An 18,156-nucleotide genomic window follows, 5' to 3' on the forward strand; every position below is an offset into this window, starting at 1 on the left:
GATAGAGTTGTCTAAATGACCCATGTGGGTTTCTAATCCATAATTCATTGGACCAATGAGATTTTTTATAAATAAGTTAATACATAAAATATAGAAATTATAACTCATATCTTCAATGTGATTGGACGATGAATTATTTAACCCAAACTTTCTCATGGTCATTTAGACAACCCTTTATTTGGTACCATTAAAACCATAATTATATATTTGTTTGTGTAATTTAATTTTCAAACTAACAAAAAAATTTAAATGCACCGGCTTTTTTTTCTTCACAGAACAACGTAAATGCACCATCTTTTTGTCAAGAACTTTGATATTCTCACACTTCTGTTTTTATTATGGGGTTGTCTAAATGACTCATGTGCGTTACTAACCCAAAACTCAGTGAACCAATAAGATTTTTCTAAATAAATGAATAAATAAAATATAGAAATTCCAACCCATTAATCTTCAATGTGATTGGACAATTAGTTATTTAACCCAAACTTTCTCATTAGTCATTTAGTTTTCATCTATTTTTCTTCCTATTGCTCCCTCTATTCTATCACATCACTTATCATATCATCATTTCTCTTTCATTTATTTCTATATCTCTCTAGAGGTGGAGACCTGTATAAGCACCACTTTCCCTTTGTCAAGTACATACATACAATGTCTTTTATTTTTATTTTTTTACATTTGTATTAATATTAACGTTTGTGTGCATTTTATTCCAATTGACACATAATTATTTGTTGTTTCAATTAATTTTTCTAAGTTGGAAATAAGATGAAAGAGAAAAAATGTAAGATTTTAACATTTAAGATGACAAAGTTAGAGATATATATTTAAGGGGAGAAATGAGAGAATAATTGGATGACGATACATTTTTTTATAAGCAATTATTTATTGAAGGGGGTGGGTACAAGGCGTACCCCAACCCGTTACATAAAAGTCTCACATTTACTGTGAGAGCAAGTTTCTAGAGCCTGCATAAATCTCATGAGATTACAAAACAACAAAGCATGAAAATGGTTCACAATACCACACAAAAATTGCATGATGAAAGTTTTTATTCTTTGCCTTCAACCACACCCAAGCTTTGATTCGAACTTGCTAAAAAACCACCCCCCGATTCTATCTCCTCCTTCCAGAAAACCTTACCGTTCCTTCGTATCCATAGTTGGCAAACCACTGCAACCCATATTACTAAGAGTCCCTTCCTAACCTGAACTGATCTGTCCAATGTAGATGTCGTTTTGGTTGTAAAGATTTTTTTTTTGCCAAAACAAACCCAAAAAAGTAAATTAACGTTGTCGTTTTAGTCTCTAAATCTCACCCAGGAATTAAATAATAATAATAAGAATTATTATTATTATAGACATTTTTTTTTGTTACAAGAGAAATGTTAAACAAAAGCAAAAAACTAGTCTAAGGCATCAAAGTAGGACGCAATAACATCCGCCGAAGGAAGCCGCCAAACTCGCTGATAAGAACCCTCTCTAGAAGCTTGTCTAGTCAAGAAGTTTGCTATATTATTCTTCTCCCTCGGGACACAAGCGGACTGCCTAACCCCAACCTAGCAACACCTGAACACGTTGAATTGTGACCTGTGCCGAATAACTGGAGATGTTAGCCACCGGTTTCCTGCAATCAGAAACACAGATCACCTCCCTAAAGCCAAAATCCCAAGCATGCTTCATACTTGTCTCCCCAGCCAACACTTCCGGTAGAAAACAACTCCATGCCCAAAACTAACAGCTATGCTTGAAACCCAGGCCCTATGGGCATTATGAATATAAGCGGCACATCCATGCGATGCATGACTGAATTCCAACTACCATTAAATTAGATTTTATTAGATATTATATTTCAAAAAATATTAGATATTCATAATCCATATCTTTAGTTTTTGGTTACATCATAATCAGTATCTGGTTGTGAGGTCTTTCATCTCCATGGATATAGAGTTTCGGGGTCATGTTCAAGCCTGCAGAACCTCATAACGACTGCAACCTCCGCGACGTGCTCAACCTCATCCAAGTTGGCCTCACACCCTCTGACGCGGCCGACAACCTCCCTGACCTCGGCACCGGCGGCTGGTCCTTCATGTGGCAGTTCAACTTCAGAGACTTCAACCCCTCCCGTGACGCCCACGCTACGGACTCCATCAAACTACTTTGCCATCAGTGGATTGATTTTGACCTCAACGCTGTCGCGGGATTGACCAGAGCCTTCCCACCCGCTTGGAGGATAGGGCGGCTGAGAAGTGTCTGGGTCCAATAGTTTGCTCACAGTGCATGCATTTGTGAAGATTATAGACACTTATTTTGGGAAAGATGGGCATAAGAAACATGTCAATATCTTATATGGTTAGAGTTAGATTTGTCTTTTGGTTTGACTCACCATCAATCTTATTCAAATGAGTAGGATCGTTGAAACCACGTCGATCTAGACTAAAACAAATTCATGCTACTTGATTTACATGATTTGTTGTAGAAGAGTTATAGACCTCTATTAGTTAAATGAATATTAATACAAGTTCAATTGATTTTTTTATCTTTTGAACATTTTTTTTTTTAAATTAGCGTGACTACTACTTACGTTGTGTTTATTTGTTTATATTAAAACTATGATTTTAATTAGAGATTTTACAAATCAATTGCGTTCTAATATCTAAGTTCAAAGAGACTCTATAACCAAGTCTATAGTGGTTCGCTAACAATAAAAAGAAAAGAATAAACTTGAAATTTTCTCAGACTAAATTTGTAGGCCAGCAATAGGTGCAAGTTGAGTCAAGGTAGAGCTTTTGGATATCTTGATGAGAGCCAAAATATAAACCAAAAAATCATTAAAATGGTAGTCTCTGCCTGATATGTTCTAAGGGACAATCTTTACCTGTGGTTCCAGATGAAGATAGATTGGAGAGTAATGATCTGATCTGCCAAGAGTTAAATCAAATGTTAAGGTGAGCAACACACTACTTAAAAACAATATTTCTTGTAAAGGTACAAGCATATTCCAAAATCTGTCCATCCAGAAACAATGAAACACGATTACACGACCCATGATCTTCTTGTATCCCAACACTCAGGTCTCTCAAAGTTAAAGCTGTGAGAAAGCTGAAACCAATTGATTTCCCGTTTGGAAGCAAACAAAAAAGCACTTATTGGAGCTTATTTAGTGTTTTCTTAGTAGATAAGCTCCAATAAGCTCTAATAAGCCGTATCCTAACGGCCCTTAAAGCGCTTGGCTTTCCATAATCATAAAATTGAGAAGCAACCACACGTCGACAAGGAAATGGATCTAAAAGCTAGAAATTCTGAAAATAGTACATTAGAGGATCTAGTTTCTGATCTGGACAGAAAAAAAGGAGTCATAGATCACACCTAGCGACCATTTAGAAACATACAAACCAGGTCAAACACAAAAAATATGCGAATTCACTAATCATCCTGGTTGAACCTGAAAGGGAGCAGGTATGCTGCATACCTGTTTAAACCTCTGACTGTTCTTATCAGCCTGCAACCAGAAGCAAATACTTCATAAGCTTAAGGAATGCAAATAGAGGCAAAGACTTAGAATTGATTGGAACATGTGAGAGCACAGGAAGTAAAGTATAAAGCTTTTTTATTGGACATTGCTGATAAATAAACTGATGAATGGCTTAGAAAGACCTTCAAAGGGAAAGGACTATTACCTCACAATTGGATCAGTAAAGGTAGAGAAAAAGGTGTCATAATCAAGCATCAGAAAATGTCTGGACCAATCAAGGAGTACAGAAGCACCGATCTGGAACAAAATCAAATTCTTAATCTCCTACTCCCTCCGTTCCTTATTAACTGTCCACTTTGAAGAAAAAATTGTGTTCTTATATATCTGTCCACTTAGAGTTTTAAGAGAGCATTAATTGATGTTTTTCCAAGAAATGTCATTGGAGAAACAATAAATGAAGAAAGATAAAATACATTCTAAAGGGTTATATAGGAAAACAAATAATACTTTTATGAAAATCAACACAATTAATTGTTTTCCTTAATTTGTGTGAATCATCTCTTCTTGGACAGATAAATAGGAACGGAGGGAGTATATCATGACTTACCTAAATCTTTAGTGAAAAAGACATATACAAAATAAAATGAAATAATTGGCTAAAGAGATTGAACTCGGAGACACCAACTTTTACTCTTTCGTTTCATTCTTAATGCAGTTAACACAGAGCTTGGCATTGTAATCCTGAAAAATAAATAAATAAAGAGCATATGCATGTTAGTTTGTGTTGCTTAGTTGAGGAAACAAGGGTTAATGAGTAATAACTAAGGACTTACAATATCCAAAAGAATGTTTGAGGCTTCTCCAAAAATTAGGTACTCACTTCCGCCAGGATATCCAAGAAATGAGATATTCCATGCACACAAACAGTCCCAGAAGCACCTGGTGCGTTGACACAATGTTATTATTGAATGTGTCATCTTGTAGTTAGACAAAGAGTCACTACTCGTTCTCGATATATAAAAACAGTATATTGCTTCCAGAGAGGGGGTAGATTTCAAACCAACAAAGCCAATATCATATTTGAGTGATGAAGCAATATAGTGATCAGAATCATGTCATAGCTATGAATCTATGATGATTTTGAGCAGGTTATAGTTATCAGAATCATGTCACAACACAATGTGATAATATATACTAATAGGATAAAAAAAAACGAATTCCAAACAAAAATAGACTAATGCCTTCTAGATTCTCATAGCTAAGTTTGTCAAATATACACCACCACCACCAGAACGAGAATAAGTGCATTTTCGATTTCTAAACAAAGCAGTCGACGAATACAAAGTGAAATCGAAAGAAATGATGGATTGGAAACTCATCAATGAAAGAAGCTTGAAGGCGTACAAAGCGCAGTAACACGAATGAAGATGGAGACGGGAGAACAATCGTCAAAATAGAGAAATAGCACTCTATGCACTAACGTCATTCAATCACATTCTTCCATTTCCTATTCTAAATTTACTTAAATTCAAAATTAATTATGAGCTGGCAAAATGGAGGAATGCAATTGCATGATTGTGTAAAACTTATTTTAAATTAATATTGACTAACATCTAGTTTTTCTTTTTGATACATCGGAAATGTAAATACAGTGAACAAAAACTAAGGAATGCCTAGGGCATCTTTGAGGATGATAACTTAGCTTGGAGCTCCAGGTCAGGCGAGTTCACCATAGAAAAACCCAGGGCTGAATCATGACAGCTAGCCAATCGGCTGCTGAATTAACCTCGCGCGATACCCAGTTGAGACGAACCTGCCATTGGAGTTGCAAGAGAGCTTTAATCTTGTTAACCAGAAGAAGCTGATCTTGCGCAAGGGCCTGAGATCTATTTTGGATTGCATGAGTAAGGGTTTGACAATCCGACTCACACTGCAACTTGCGGGTACCAAGATTCCAAGCTAGCTGCAAACCATCACGCAGAGCAATGGCTTCAGCTAGAAAGGCGTCACCACAGTTACTCTTGTGCTGAAAACCGCTAACCCAATTACCCCTGTGATCACGAAGCAAACCCCCAGCTCCCATCACACTAGCCTCCTCGCAGTAACTTCCATCGACATTAAGCTTGACCAGGTCTTGTTGGGGTGGTCTCCAACCAATACTCATCCCTAGGCTTGCATCATCACCATCTGTTTGAAGGAAGCTATTATTTCATCATGCTCATCTAGTTAATTGCAAGGAATTTTTAATTTTTTATATGAATTATTGCTGCTATAGTATTGTCCTTTTTTTTAAGGACCGCTATATTGTCACTAAAAATAGTTTTTGTTGTAGTGTATATAATTTACTTTTCTAACATTTCATCATTAAAAAGTAGACACTTGATCGGGGAGCGACCAAACTACCCTAAAGACCGAGTGTAGGAAGAAGGTGGGGGACACGGTGAAGCAGGGTGAAGCTGAGACGGTTGGAGAAGGTCCCGGGAGGGGCTCTTGCAAGAGACTCCAATGTCAAAGTAAGTAGAGGAACGAGAGTGAGTGAGTGAAGAGATGAAGAGATGAGTTACCTTTAGAATGGAGGGATACCTCCCTTATATACTGGCCTTGGAGCTAGGGTTCGGCCATGCAACGTCATGCATGGCCAGTGCACGGGTCCCTCCCAGCCGTCGGATCACCTGCGATTCCAGCGGTGGCAGAGAGATCCTGTGGTTCGGAACCCTCCTTGGGATAGGCTTAGGCCCCTAGGTTTCTAGGGTGGTTGGAGGAAGTCAACTCCTAGGTTGTGGGGCCCACGGTTGTATCTAGTGGGAAGGTGGGTCCTACTGGGGCCACTTCTTTAGTTTCCAGAATAACACTCATTAAATTAAGAGAAATTGCGAATATTGGCTTAAAAGATCAAATTTCTCATGGATTCGTTCTATGTCAACTTCATCATGGATACGGTCTGTTTTCGCTTTTCTACATATTTATATTCATGCTCTTGATAATTTCATGTTGATTTTCTTCTTCAACATCTCCATTCTTCTTGTCGGGACATATATTGTTGTTCATCCAATTCCTGATAAGTTGGGCATTTGAGGCTAGCTGTTGTTTTTTTTTTCTCAATTGATTCTCTACAACTACTTTAAGAAGAAATTTGTTTCTTTTTTTTAAGAAAAAATATATATATTAGATGAATGATAGATAATACAATCGATACTCAATGAAGTGAGCAAAATCCCCTCCAATAATACATAATAAAGCCTAAAAGCACATGCTTTGATGCACCCTCAAATAAAAACATTTAAAACAACAGCACCTAAAAAGCACCTGCGCAAAATGCAGGATAAACCGCAAGCAACATCGTCAACAAGGATTCGAACTTGGATCAAGCACTAAAATCCTAAAGCGAAATCATAAAATCCTACCCAAGAGTACAGGCGCACTGATGATTCGGCCGGACCAGCATACTAGATAAATGAATCCAAAGCAAAGTCACACCCACCAAAAACAGACGACCCATAAACTACCTTCGCCCACCACAACACCACCAATCCAGATTTGCCACCACTGACCCCTTGGCAATAAAACTCCTCAAGCAAGAACTAACCAAAACCCGGCTCTAAGGACACTGCCATGAACCAACATCAAAGACGACTCCGCCAACAACAAGGCGCCAAAGCCACAATGGGAATACAGAGGCGAGAAAGGAGAGAACGACCACATTCTCAAGAAACTAAATCAAAGGCAAGCAAGCAAACACTCAGGACAAAACAATTCTGATGAGATATATCGACGATGTGTAATCACGCTTGTGCTGCATTTGCTATCTTGAAATTTCGTGGATACGAGAAATTTGTTTCTTAGATAATAATGATTGGTTAGTTATTAGAATGACTCTACAGATAAAGCAGATATTGAATAATTATACATGAACAGCACTAAAGAGCCATTAGATTTCATGTAGACTTACGTAGAACTACTAGACAAAGTTGTCTTTTGCTTATATAGACTGTTAATATAACCTTATCCAGACAAAACTCTCTCTTTCTCCCTACTTGTATGTGTTTTTGTCTGTGATGTGCCTGAGTATTTGCATGTTGATTAAGCTAGTCTATCCCTTCTTTGCTTCCATGAGCTTCACTTGTATTGCTTATTTAAGATGAAATGCAACACAAATCATGTTACCGTTGCTGTAAGAAAAAAACAATACATTACAAAGTTTAGCATGAGATGTTATTTCTCTCTCCATATAAAGATTACAAATGTGTCTAAAGATCTAAGACATGGATGGCTTGGGGACAACTTTATTGTATTATAGATAAGAGATTTTAATTGTGTTTGTGGGTGACATTTCTCATAAAATTTTCACCTCACCAATATATAATTCATTAGTGTGAGACTTTAACTCACACTTGAATTCTCTAGTAAAGTACCCACAAGAAAAATCCAGAACTAGGGACGAATGAGCTGACGCCTCTAAAGATGAAAAAATGTCACTCAGATGATTCTCGCCCCTCCTGCAAAGACAAAAGCTCAACACCTAACTCCTTCTTCCTACCTCTTCTAGTCACTTTTTTAAGTCGCCCTCTCCTTCGAGGCTCAGCCACCCTAGAAAGACTCAATGAATGAGCCAAAGAAGGGGTTATGGAACGATTAACTATTACAAAACCCCCACACCAACATTAGCACTCAAAAGAAGAGAACTAATAACTCCCTCCCCAATATTTCCACCCAAATCGCTCTCTAAAGACGACATGAAGCATCTAAAAAGGGTTGCTAGGAAAACAGTGACCTCGGAAACTAGGGCGCCCTTCTCCACTACAAAATCAATATCCCGAAAAGCGATTTCAGCGAAAAAGAGCCTTGTTTGTTATCCTAGCACCCGAATAGTAAACCTGAGCAGAACCATAAATCACCTGTTCCTCTTCTGTACGAAACACAGGACATCAATCTGTTGGCTCCCTCGCTACAACATCTCGCCATGACCTATAGAAGGGAGCAGACCGCCGCTAAACTAGGAGAATCCGGCCACCTTTGAAGAAAAACCTTTAACGCAAGAACCCCGAAAAAATAGTGCATACTTTGCCACGTCCTTCGGGAATCTAGACACCTCTACTGGTAAACGTGCCAAACCCAGTCTCAATCCATTAAGCACCCTAATAGTAGAAGAAGCATGATTCTCTGAAGAAAAAGAGGAACGAACCCAAACCTGAAATGCCTCTCAATCTTTCGATTGCATTGAACAAAGACGTTGAGAAGTCTCCCAAAAGGAGTAAAAAACTCGCAAATCTAGTGATAGCCGATAATTTTCCCAATTCCATAAATAAAAATAGTCGAGCACCAACGCGTGGAAGTCTGATGCGTACTACCCGACTCGCTCTCTGGTATGACAGATACCAACCTTTGTTTCAAATTGACGAACCTATCCTTTGGCTTCCCTTTGTCTGCATCGCCACCATCTAGCCCAAGCCCTTGATCACCCGACGAACCTTGGCCGTGAGACCTGCCTCCTAACACTACAATGCTTGTGAAAGGGGAACCCACTAGCAAAGCAATGTGTGTCCATGAAGAATATAGACGGAGGAAGAGGGAAGAACAAAAAGTGAAGGAAGAGTATATCAAGGCAAAAACAAGAGCAAAATAGGACAATCCAAGACGAGAGGAACTGGATGAAGACATGCCACCATCATGCCGCCGTGAAAGGATCTAGCCACTACACATGAGAAGGTGCGACTGAAACCCTAGCAGTTTTTGCTTAACATGCCATACGAGATCAAAGCGTTACCTTTTCAAACCGTTACCTTTTCAAACCCAAAACAAACTCTTTCCCATTTATTCTTCACTTTATTACTTACAAGTTTAAGTGTAGAGATGCATTCCTTCAAGCAGGGTTTTTAGCACATAATTGTTTATGATTATTGATTAATATGCAGGATATCCATATTAATGAGTAAATAACACACAATTTGCCACTTGATGACATTAACAAAGCTTTCAATCTCATGAGGGAAGGACATCATTCACATTCCAAGATAATTGTTGTAGCTTCATTTTTCTTTCAAGGAAAGAGTTTATTCTCCGGAGTAATGTCATAAAATCAAATCGACCCGGCTGTGTTCGACTGAAAACCGATCTCGGTCTGAACTACCAATGGCCATTTCAGCTATTTTTATATGCTAATTTTAGTCAAGGTAAACTCTCGCCAAAGTGAGACCATTCAACCCACTTCCCAACAGCTTGTTTACTCTTACATGTCAAAAATGGAACTTCTACGTAGAATAGCAACATTACATTATTCCCACTCATTGTTCACTTGAACTGAATAGGTAAAGGGTGTAGTCACCACAAAAGATGAGATTTAAAGCACCCCCTCTGTATGCATGGCAGATCATCTTCAACGTGCAAAGCAATGTAAATGTAAACTAAAACATGGTACTAGGAATCCATTTTACTAGATCATTGGAATTAACTCGCTCAATAATCAATATTATAGAAAACTGGTAACAAATTTATAGTAAATAAGAATAAAAGAACTGCTGTTTCAAAACGCAATGGGAACATAATTAGATAGTGGGGAACATATAGCAAGCTTAAAATTTTGCATACTAACACCATTGCAATGATGAGATATATGAAGAGACTAGACCATCTTGTGTAACAGAAACACACCAATAAAGAATGGCTTTAGTGACTGGAAAATAACTTTATAATTAAAATTTGACCCTCAAAATAGACAAAACAGAGACTTGCATATAAGAAAGGAAGCATGGAAATAGATAAGGTGGTGTAAAAAGAAATCACATTGCAAAAATTTAACGGAACCAAGAGGACAGTCAAACATATGATTCAGTGTCATGTTTTTGACATGTACATAAAGAAAAGTTTACACACTTGCATGCACCTGGACTCCAGCACAAGCTCAGGAGTCAAGAATACCCAAAAAAAACATCAATCTCAAGACGAAAAAGTTAAATGACAAGAAAGAAAAACATCCAATATCAAAATACTGCATTGATCTTCAGCTTGTTCTGCTTTTCCTCCATACAGATAAGGCAAACAATCTAAATGATTTCACTATACGTCTATACCCGCTATTGAAATTTGATGAGAAGAAATTGACACTATCAAATCTAAAAGGCCTTGATTCCTAAACTAACACTAGAATACACCATTTCAATATCTTACTAAATAGTTGTTCCTCTAAGCAAAATTTGTACTAAAAGAGCCAAAATCACTGTTTTACACTTTTACTCAATAAAATATCAGATTATTGATGTAGAGGGCAGTCACATTTGGGGAAAAAAAACACGAATACAAATATCCGAGGGTACCCGTGATATTCAAACTCAACTAAAACCCATTAAACTGATAATCATTTGGGAACGGGCAGGCATGAGTACAAATATGTACCCATTGGCACTCCTCGCTGCCATCCCTAACTAGATTTGAATTTCATTGCCTTTCTTTGTTTCGCATAGGGATGGGGATTGACTGTAACACTTGGTGTGCCAAAGGTGAAGCTTGTGATGTCAGCTCATTTTAGACTACTCCTAATGGGAAGAACATTGAAAGGATCTCTATTTGGAGGTTGAAAACCTAAATTTGACCTTCCTCCATTAGTAGATAAGCATGTGAACAAGGTAAGAGTAACAATACCCAGAATATTTCCTTTCATATGACCAAGACTGTTTTGCATATTTTTAACTTTGAGGTGAAACATGGCAATGCCTACTTCTTGACCAGAATACCATTCCCCTTTCTTGCTCAACAATTATTGAAAACTAGTAATAAATTTATAGTAAATAAGAATAAAAAGAATTGTTGTTTCAACACGCAATGGGAATACTTAAATTGCTGCAAACATAGCAAGCTAAAAATTTTACCACCATTACAATGATGTGATATATGAAGAGACTGCACCATCTTGTGTAACAAAAACACAACAACAATAATGGCTTTAGTGATTGGAATATAACTTCATAATTAAAACTTGGCCCTTTAAATAGAAGTTTCAAAAATGACAAAACAGAGCCTACATAAAAGAAAGTAGCATGGCAATAACTAAGGTGGTGCAAAAAAAAATCACATTGCAAAAACTTAACCAAGAGCAGTCAAACATATGATTACATTGTCATGTTAATTGACATGCAATAACATAGAGAAAAGTTAACAGCATGCACCTAGACTCCTGCACAAGCTCAAGAGTCAAGAATACCCCAAAAAAATATCAATCACAAGAGAAGTTAGATGACAAGAAAGAAAAACATCCTACATCAAAATACTGCATTGATCTTCAGCTTGTTCTGCTTTTCCTCCATAGACATAAGCCGAACAATCTAAATGATTATATAACTGGTATTAACATTAGATGAGAAGAAAATGACACTATCAAATCTCAAAGGCCTTGATTCCCAAACTAAGACTAGTCAAGCAAGCGGATCTTAGAAAATTTTGAAAAAATTATAGAACCTACAAAACCTGCTTCAAATAATAGCAAATGGAGATGAAACTCTAGAATACACCATTTGAATATCTTACTTAGTCATGCCTCTGAGAAAAATTACAAGCAAAAGGGTCAAAATCATCGATCTACTCCTAGAAATATCAGATTAGCTTAACCATTAAAAGTTCAACACAGACCAAAAACAAATGAGAGGAAGACATTTGCGTGTTCTAGGTTCAGGCAAACATCGTGTATTGATTGTTGAAAGCAGATTTGCATGGTCTTAGACTCATAGAACCAGCTATGGTGTGTGTTATGTATAAGGGATATGCCCACTAGATTTTAACATTTCTGAAGGAGTACGTCAAGTTAAAAGTAGAAATTTGTTAATGTATTGACACACTACACTGCTAACATCTTATTGTAAAAAAATTCATTCATATCAGCTCCATCTCCAGACTAATCCTCCATGATTTCGAGGAATGAAGACTGCTGAAGTGAAGTGGACTTCCCAGTAAAGCCTTCCAATATTCCAATTATTCAAATTAGCCAGGAAAAAAACTCATCAAGAGCCTAAGATCTCATGAAGATATGAACCATTAACCAAGCAAGTTGATATCATCAAAGAAATAATAGAAAGGCAATGTTTTCACACAAAAAATTAAATAAAATTAAGACTACAAAGAGTGAAAAACGGACCTTATCCTTAGTCATTCAAGTGAAAGACAGGCTAACAACATAAACTTCCCAAAAAAAATGCAATGGCTGCACAACCATTACTCCTTCCCTCTATACACTTGGCTGTTCAGCGACAAAGCAACATAAAAGCACGATGCACAAGTAGCAATTGTATGCTTTGTACGCTGTTCGTATTCAGCCTTGCCAAGCAACATACTTCATATTGGCAATGTTGTCAAAATCCCGAATAGCAGCGATGCAGCCAACCCCAAAAATGCTATATAGCACATAGCGGGATCCCAAATATATTGAATTTTTAATACAGTTTATACAATTTATACCCATATATGCATATATAATGCTAAAAAATACCCAAACACTGACATTCATAATTAACATTAAAAAGTTGTAGAGATCTTAAACAAAACATACTAAAAAGAACCAACAAAACAAATAAAAATGAGGAAAAACAAGAACTAGAAGAGAATAGTTATTGTGTCTGACCATAGAGACAAAATAAATCACAAAAGAACAAGCAAAACGTATAAAAAGAGAAGACCGCATCCTTCCATAGCTACTACTTGACCTTCCATAGCTACTACTAGACTTAGAGACTGAAAAGGGAGGGTCACTACAGGGTTTTGTGGTGGCTGGTCGTTGGTGTCTCGATGATGGGTTAACTCGGAGTCTCAAACAGAGAAGAGATGAAAGGTGCTGAGTAAGGGTTTTTACTACAACCAGACATTTTCATAAAGTTTGCGAACAGAAACCCTATAATATCTCTCAAAATTTTCCCTGAGGTTAACAATCTGCTATAGCGCGCTATTGACAACCCGAGATACTGGTACAAGTCATAACCTTTCTTATTGAAAAGATAACATTATCTTAGGTAAAATCTTAACTCTGAGTTTCTGACCAGATTCTGCTACAACATGCATACACAACAATAATAAAAAATTAATACTACCAAACCGAAAAGAGAGTTAAATTTTAACAAACAACTAAATGTTTGATATTTGAGTGCAACTGCCCTTGTTTGAGAGAGAATTCACACTTACCTACCATGGAGGTTCACACAAGATCAAAATTTGACATACAATAACCTCAATCTAGAGCTCAACATCTTTAATTTGCAATTAATCATCAGTAAAGAACAAGTTCGATGATCAAATTAAGACAAGGTTCATATGTAGATAGCAACTAATTAAAAGGAAGAAACTACTTGCAGCTACAAAATGTAGTTTGTAATCATTTAAGGGAAAGTTTACAAGTGGCGGAATGCCTCGTGCAGGAGGATAATTGTTTAAAATTCTTATGCTTTCTCTGTCGATTTACTGTAGAATCACTACATATTGTCATCCTCTCTAACAATCTTCCATTCTGGAGAATATATCTTGCAAATTGAAACTCACCTTTGTTGCCTCTATAATCATTTAAACAGCAACTTATAAGGTGTAATAGAATGCATTCAGGAACTGATGAAGGGTATTGCAAATCTCCTACTTCTTCAATTCCATCACACGCACATTTTTCATAATGTGGCTGTCAACAATGAACACAATAAATAAATGAAAACGTGTGAAAAAGTGTCGAAAAATAGAAATCGTTCTAAGCCTCTAATCTAAACAAACCTGGTTAATGACAAGAACTTGAAGCTTAGGGCAATTCATGAGAAATTCCACTACCTGATACCCATCGTTATAACAATGCAAATAGGAAAGCTCAAGACGGGTTAAATTGTGAAACATAGAGAAAAACTGGAGGTATTTGTCTCGACCGTGGCAATAGAGTTTCCAAATCCAACCACCAAACTGCATTAGTCACAATAGCATTAACAAGCAAGAAATAAGTATCCCATTTTCCTTAAAAATAAAGAGAAACTGAATGATGTATAAATCACCTTACCCAGTGTAAGTGCAAAAACTTGACATTGTTAACCACAATCATGAGCGAAGGTGCAGGTATAACTGAAATTTCAGCTCTGACCAACTTGGGCAAAGTTTGAAACTCCTTACTAGTGGTGACCTGAGTAGCAGAACCATAATTATCTGCTTTGAAATCCTCAAGGACAGGGCACCCGGTAAGAAGCTCGGCGAGACATCCGCGATTTTTGAAAAACACTTGTTGTAGATGCAGGATTTTAAGCAATGGAAGATCAACAGTGGAGTCAAGAGGTTTCAATGTTACCCCCTGCAACTTGAGAACCACGAGAGTTTTGCAACTGAAGATGACGGGGGAGATGAACGATTTTGGTTGATCAAAGCTGAGGGAGATATCTAGGTGGTGAATTCGGCGTTGCACCGCAGCATGAAGCCATGCGTTGACATTGACAACATCAAGATGATCACAATTGGCACAGTTGAGGCGGAATTTGTGGATAGGTTGGTGTTGATCTCGGAAGAGGATGACTGCATATACGGACTGAACAAAGCGAGCAGAGTCCTCATTGTTGTAGAGTAGAACATGGTCGAAGTCGAGAGTTGGGACTGAAAGCCATAGAGGCTTCCACCGCTTCGAGAGAACGCTGGTTGCAACGGCTTGCTTGGTTGGGAGAAAGGAAAGAATGTCACAGAGAATTGAATCTGGTAAAATGCTAATCGTATCGACCATCTTAGAAGTCTAGAAGATGAATTCGAATTTGCAAATCACTGCAACTGAGTCTTACAGTTTCCGTTCACCGGCATGGTCTCAGACCACCGTACATAGTAGGGGAATGAATGTTAAGGGCTTTGCAGCGGAGCTAAACCCTAAACGTATTTCACGGTGTCTGTGTATCTCGTGAATTTTCACTTTCCTGTCGTTGGGGGTTGGATTTTATGAATTTTCACTTACAATTCTATAAATTTGAACTAACCCAATCCGACAATCTTCGGGTTGGTTTGGATGGATTGGTTGGATCGTTATATTAAAATAAAAATAAATCTGAAATATTGAAAAATAATTAAAAAAACAAGTATTTTAAGTCTCTAACATGCGATTACATCATAAGTTCATCACTATTGTCTACACACATTTATACAAACACATAACAAAATAAATACTTCAAGTTTTTAAATATGACAAGTAATTACAAACAAATTAGTCTCAAAGTCTCTAAAAATATCACTTCAATAGTAGAACTCCAAGTCTCCATAAATTACATACCCGACTAATAGGTTAGGTAAAAATTAAAATTATTAAATATATATATATGAAATAATATATTATTATTACATGATTGGATTTCGGGTTGGTTTGGATGGATTATTACGGAATCCGATATCCAATCTAAAGATGATTGGATCGTAATAAAATCCATCTGATGGACCCGTTTGCCCAATCCAACCCGCATTTTTACCATTGGATCGGATTGGGTTGGATGAATTTATTGGGTTAACCCGGTCCATGTGCGCCCCTACTCACACTCAAATTTATCTCTTTTTTCTTTTCTTTTTTTAATTTAAAAATATATGTATTGATAGTAATGATAGTAAATTTTGTTCAAAAAAAAAGTGTTAGTAAATTATTTGGTCTAAGTCAGGTGTCCTTCGGAGGCAATCTTGTTCGAGTTAGGAACATTCACATCATGGTGTGACTAACTCTCCCAATATGGTGTTTTTCATCAACAAGACTCGAACTCGAGACCTTGCTTAAGGGGAATCAAGCATGTACCACTTGAACCAACCACCCGTTAGTTCTGGGTTTGAACTCTAACCCCTTCACTCTTTATTTCCCCAATCCTTATGTCTTTTAGTTCTTACCACTTGAGTTAACCCTCGGGAACAGAGAGAAAATGGTTGAATGGTGAATATATGAACAATTTGGAGACTCCCAAGTAACTACTCTCCCTCAGTCATGTCACAAAGTTATGCCAACATAATTACGAGTGGAGGAGGAAACTCTTCAAATCAACCTTCAAGCAGAGGTATCCAATCAGTTTTGACAAATATTGACGTCGAACAATCGCTAAAAACAAGATACGTCATGTTCCCTTGACCTTCTTCATCAACGTTCCTTGTCTTCACCCTCATTGTATGATTGTTTTGGTCCTTCTCAACAATTGCAGAACTTTCAATGACCATAGCATAGCTATTTTTTAGAAGGGGGGTGACATCACTTGTTTTTTTCGTTATTGGGGTATAATTTAGGGTGATGAAGTGTTCATAACAACCCCTAGAATGATATCCAACGACAAGCGCGGTAATTTGAGACTAAGAGGCTAAAATCAAAGAGAATGACATGTTTATAACGATTTCTAGAGCTTGCATACATAAATATTCCATGTGAAAGACTATAGTTGAAAAGTTAAGGGGTCATGTCATCACCGTGTCCCCTTCCCTCCGCCACAAATGATAGTGTTGGGTCATTAACTCTAGTTGAAAAATATTATTTTTATATAGATATCTCTTCAATTGATTAAGTGAATATGACCACACCATTTAATTTAATTGTCTTCTAAGTTAATACTTAATACTACCCTCGCTTTTTGTTAACCGTCCTATTTGAATAAAAAAAATTGTTACTAACAGTCTCCTTAGCTGTAAACTTAGCATTCAAGATAACATTAAATTTTGTTTTTCCTAACAGCGCTCTTATGAGTAATAAATGAGAAAAGATAAAAAAAACATTTTAGAGGGTAAAATAGGAAGACAATTAATTATTTTTTCTGAAAATTAACAAAATTATTTGTATTTCTTAATATATGTGTTTCTCTTCTTTATTTATTTGGTGAGTTAAATAGGAACGGGGTAAGGTAGTAGTAACTTGTCCACTGCAAGGAAACTGGGCTCCTATTATCTATATATATTAGTAAAGCTCACTTGAGCTAAGTATTAAGTACAAATACACATATGTATTAAACCATAAAAGCTCACATACCTTTATATTAAATACATTAAAAAATAAAATATTTAATAAACTAAAAACTGAAAAAAATTGTATTATAAAAACCTATTCAACTACTTATATTAAATAACAACATTCATAGACTTAAAATTGGCTTGAGCTTTGCATTTGACAAATTCAAAAAATCAAAATAAAAAACAAAATAATATTTATTCTTAAATAATTTAGATAAAATACTTTTAAAATAAAAAAAATTCTATCAATATACATCTATCTATATTGTACTTGGGGCTCTTATTTCCCAAAGTAATTATTTATATATATATTTGGTTTTTCCAAAAAAAAATATCTATCTATCTATATATATTAGTAAAAAAACTGGTGTTTTAATGAGATAGCTTAGTGAGTGAATGAACGGGTAGTGGAAACTTGTGCACTAACGATTTCAGTTTTAAACTTAATAAATATCAAATGTATAAGCAAAAGAGTAACATTCATGCCAAAAGTGTAACAGACCACAAAGTTATATCTGCAAATGGTTTTAGCACAGTACCTTAAATTAAAATCAAATTTAATGTTAATTTTAAACTAATATCAATTTAGTCCAAGAAAAAAAAACTATTAACAATAAAGCATACTTCCGCCAAAATAAATCTTGATATGCAATGGTCTTAGTTTGCAGTCCAATTTTCTGCAGGAATATATGTCTATTTTTCTTAAACTCGCAAACTCTTAGAATTCCTTAATATAGTAACTCC

The 18,156-nt window shown here is 36.4% G+C and overlaps 1 protein-coding gene across 1 annotated transcript; it reads right to left on the reverse strand.

Annotated features, from left to right (window-relative positions):
* Nucleotides 1-13,661: 13,661 nt before the first annotated feature.
* LOC130738544 (FBD-associated F-box protein At4g10400-like) lies at nt 13,662-15,372 on the reverse strand. Its single transcript, XM_057590565.1, has 3 exons — nt 14,480-15,372; nt 14,206-14,385; nt 13,662-14,116 (listed from the first exon to the last, which is right to left on the reverse strand). Exons 1-3 carry the CDS (start codon nt 15,182-15,184, stop codon nt 13,823-13,825), a joined length of 1,179 nt encoding a protein of 392 aa, XP_057446548.1. The 5' UTR covers nt 15,185-15,372; the 3' UTR covers nt 13,662-13,822.
* Between the last annotated feature and the right edge of the window lie 2,784 nt (nt 15,373-18,156).

This window comes from Lotus japonicus, chromosome 2 (assembly GCF_012489685.1).
Source record: "Lotus japonicus ecotype B-129 chromosome 2, LjGifu_v1.2".
NCBI lineage: Eukaryota > Viridiplantae > Streptophyta > Magnoliopsida > Fabales > Fabaceae > Lotus > Lotus japonicus.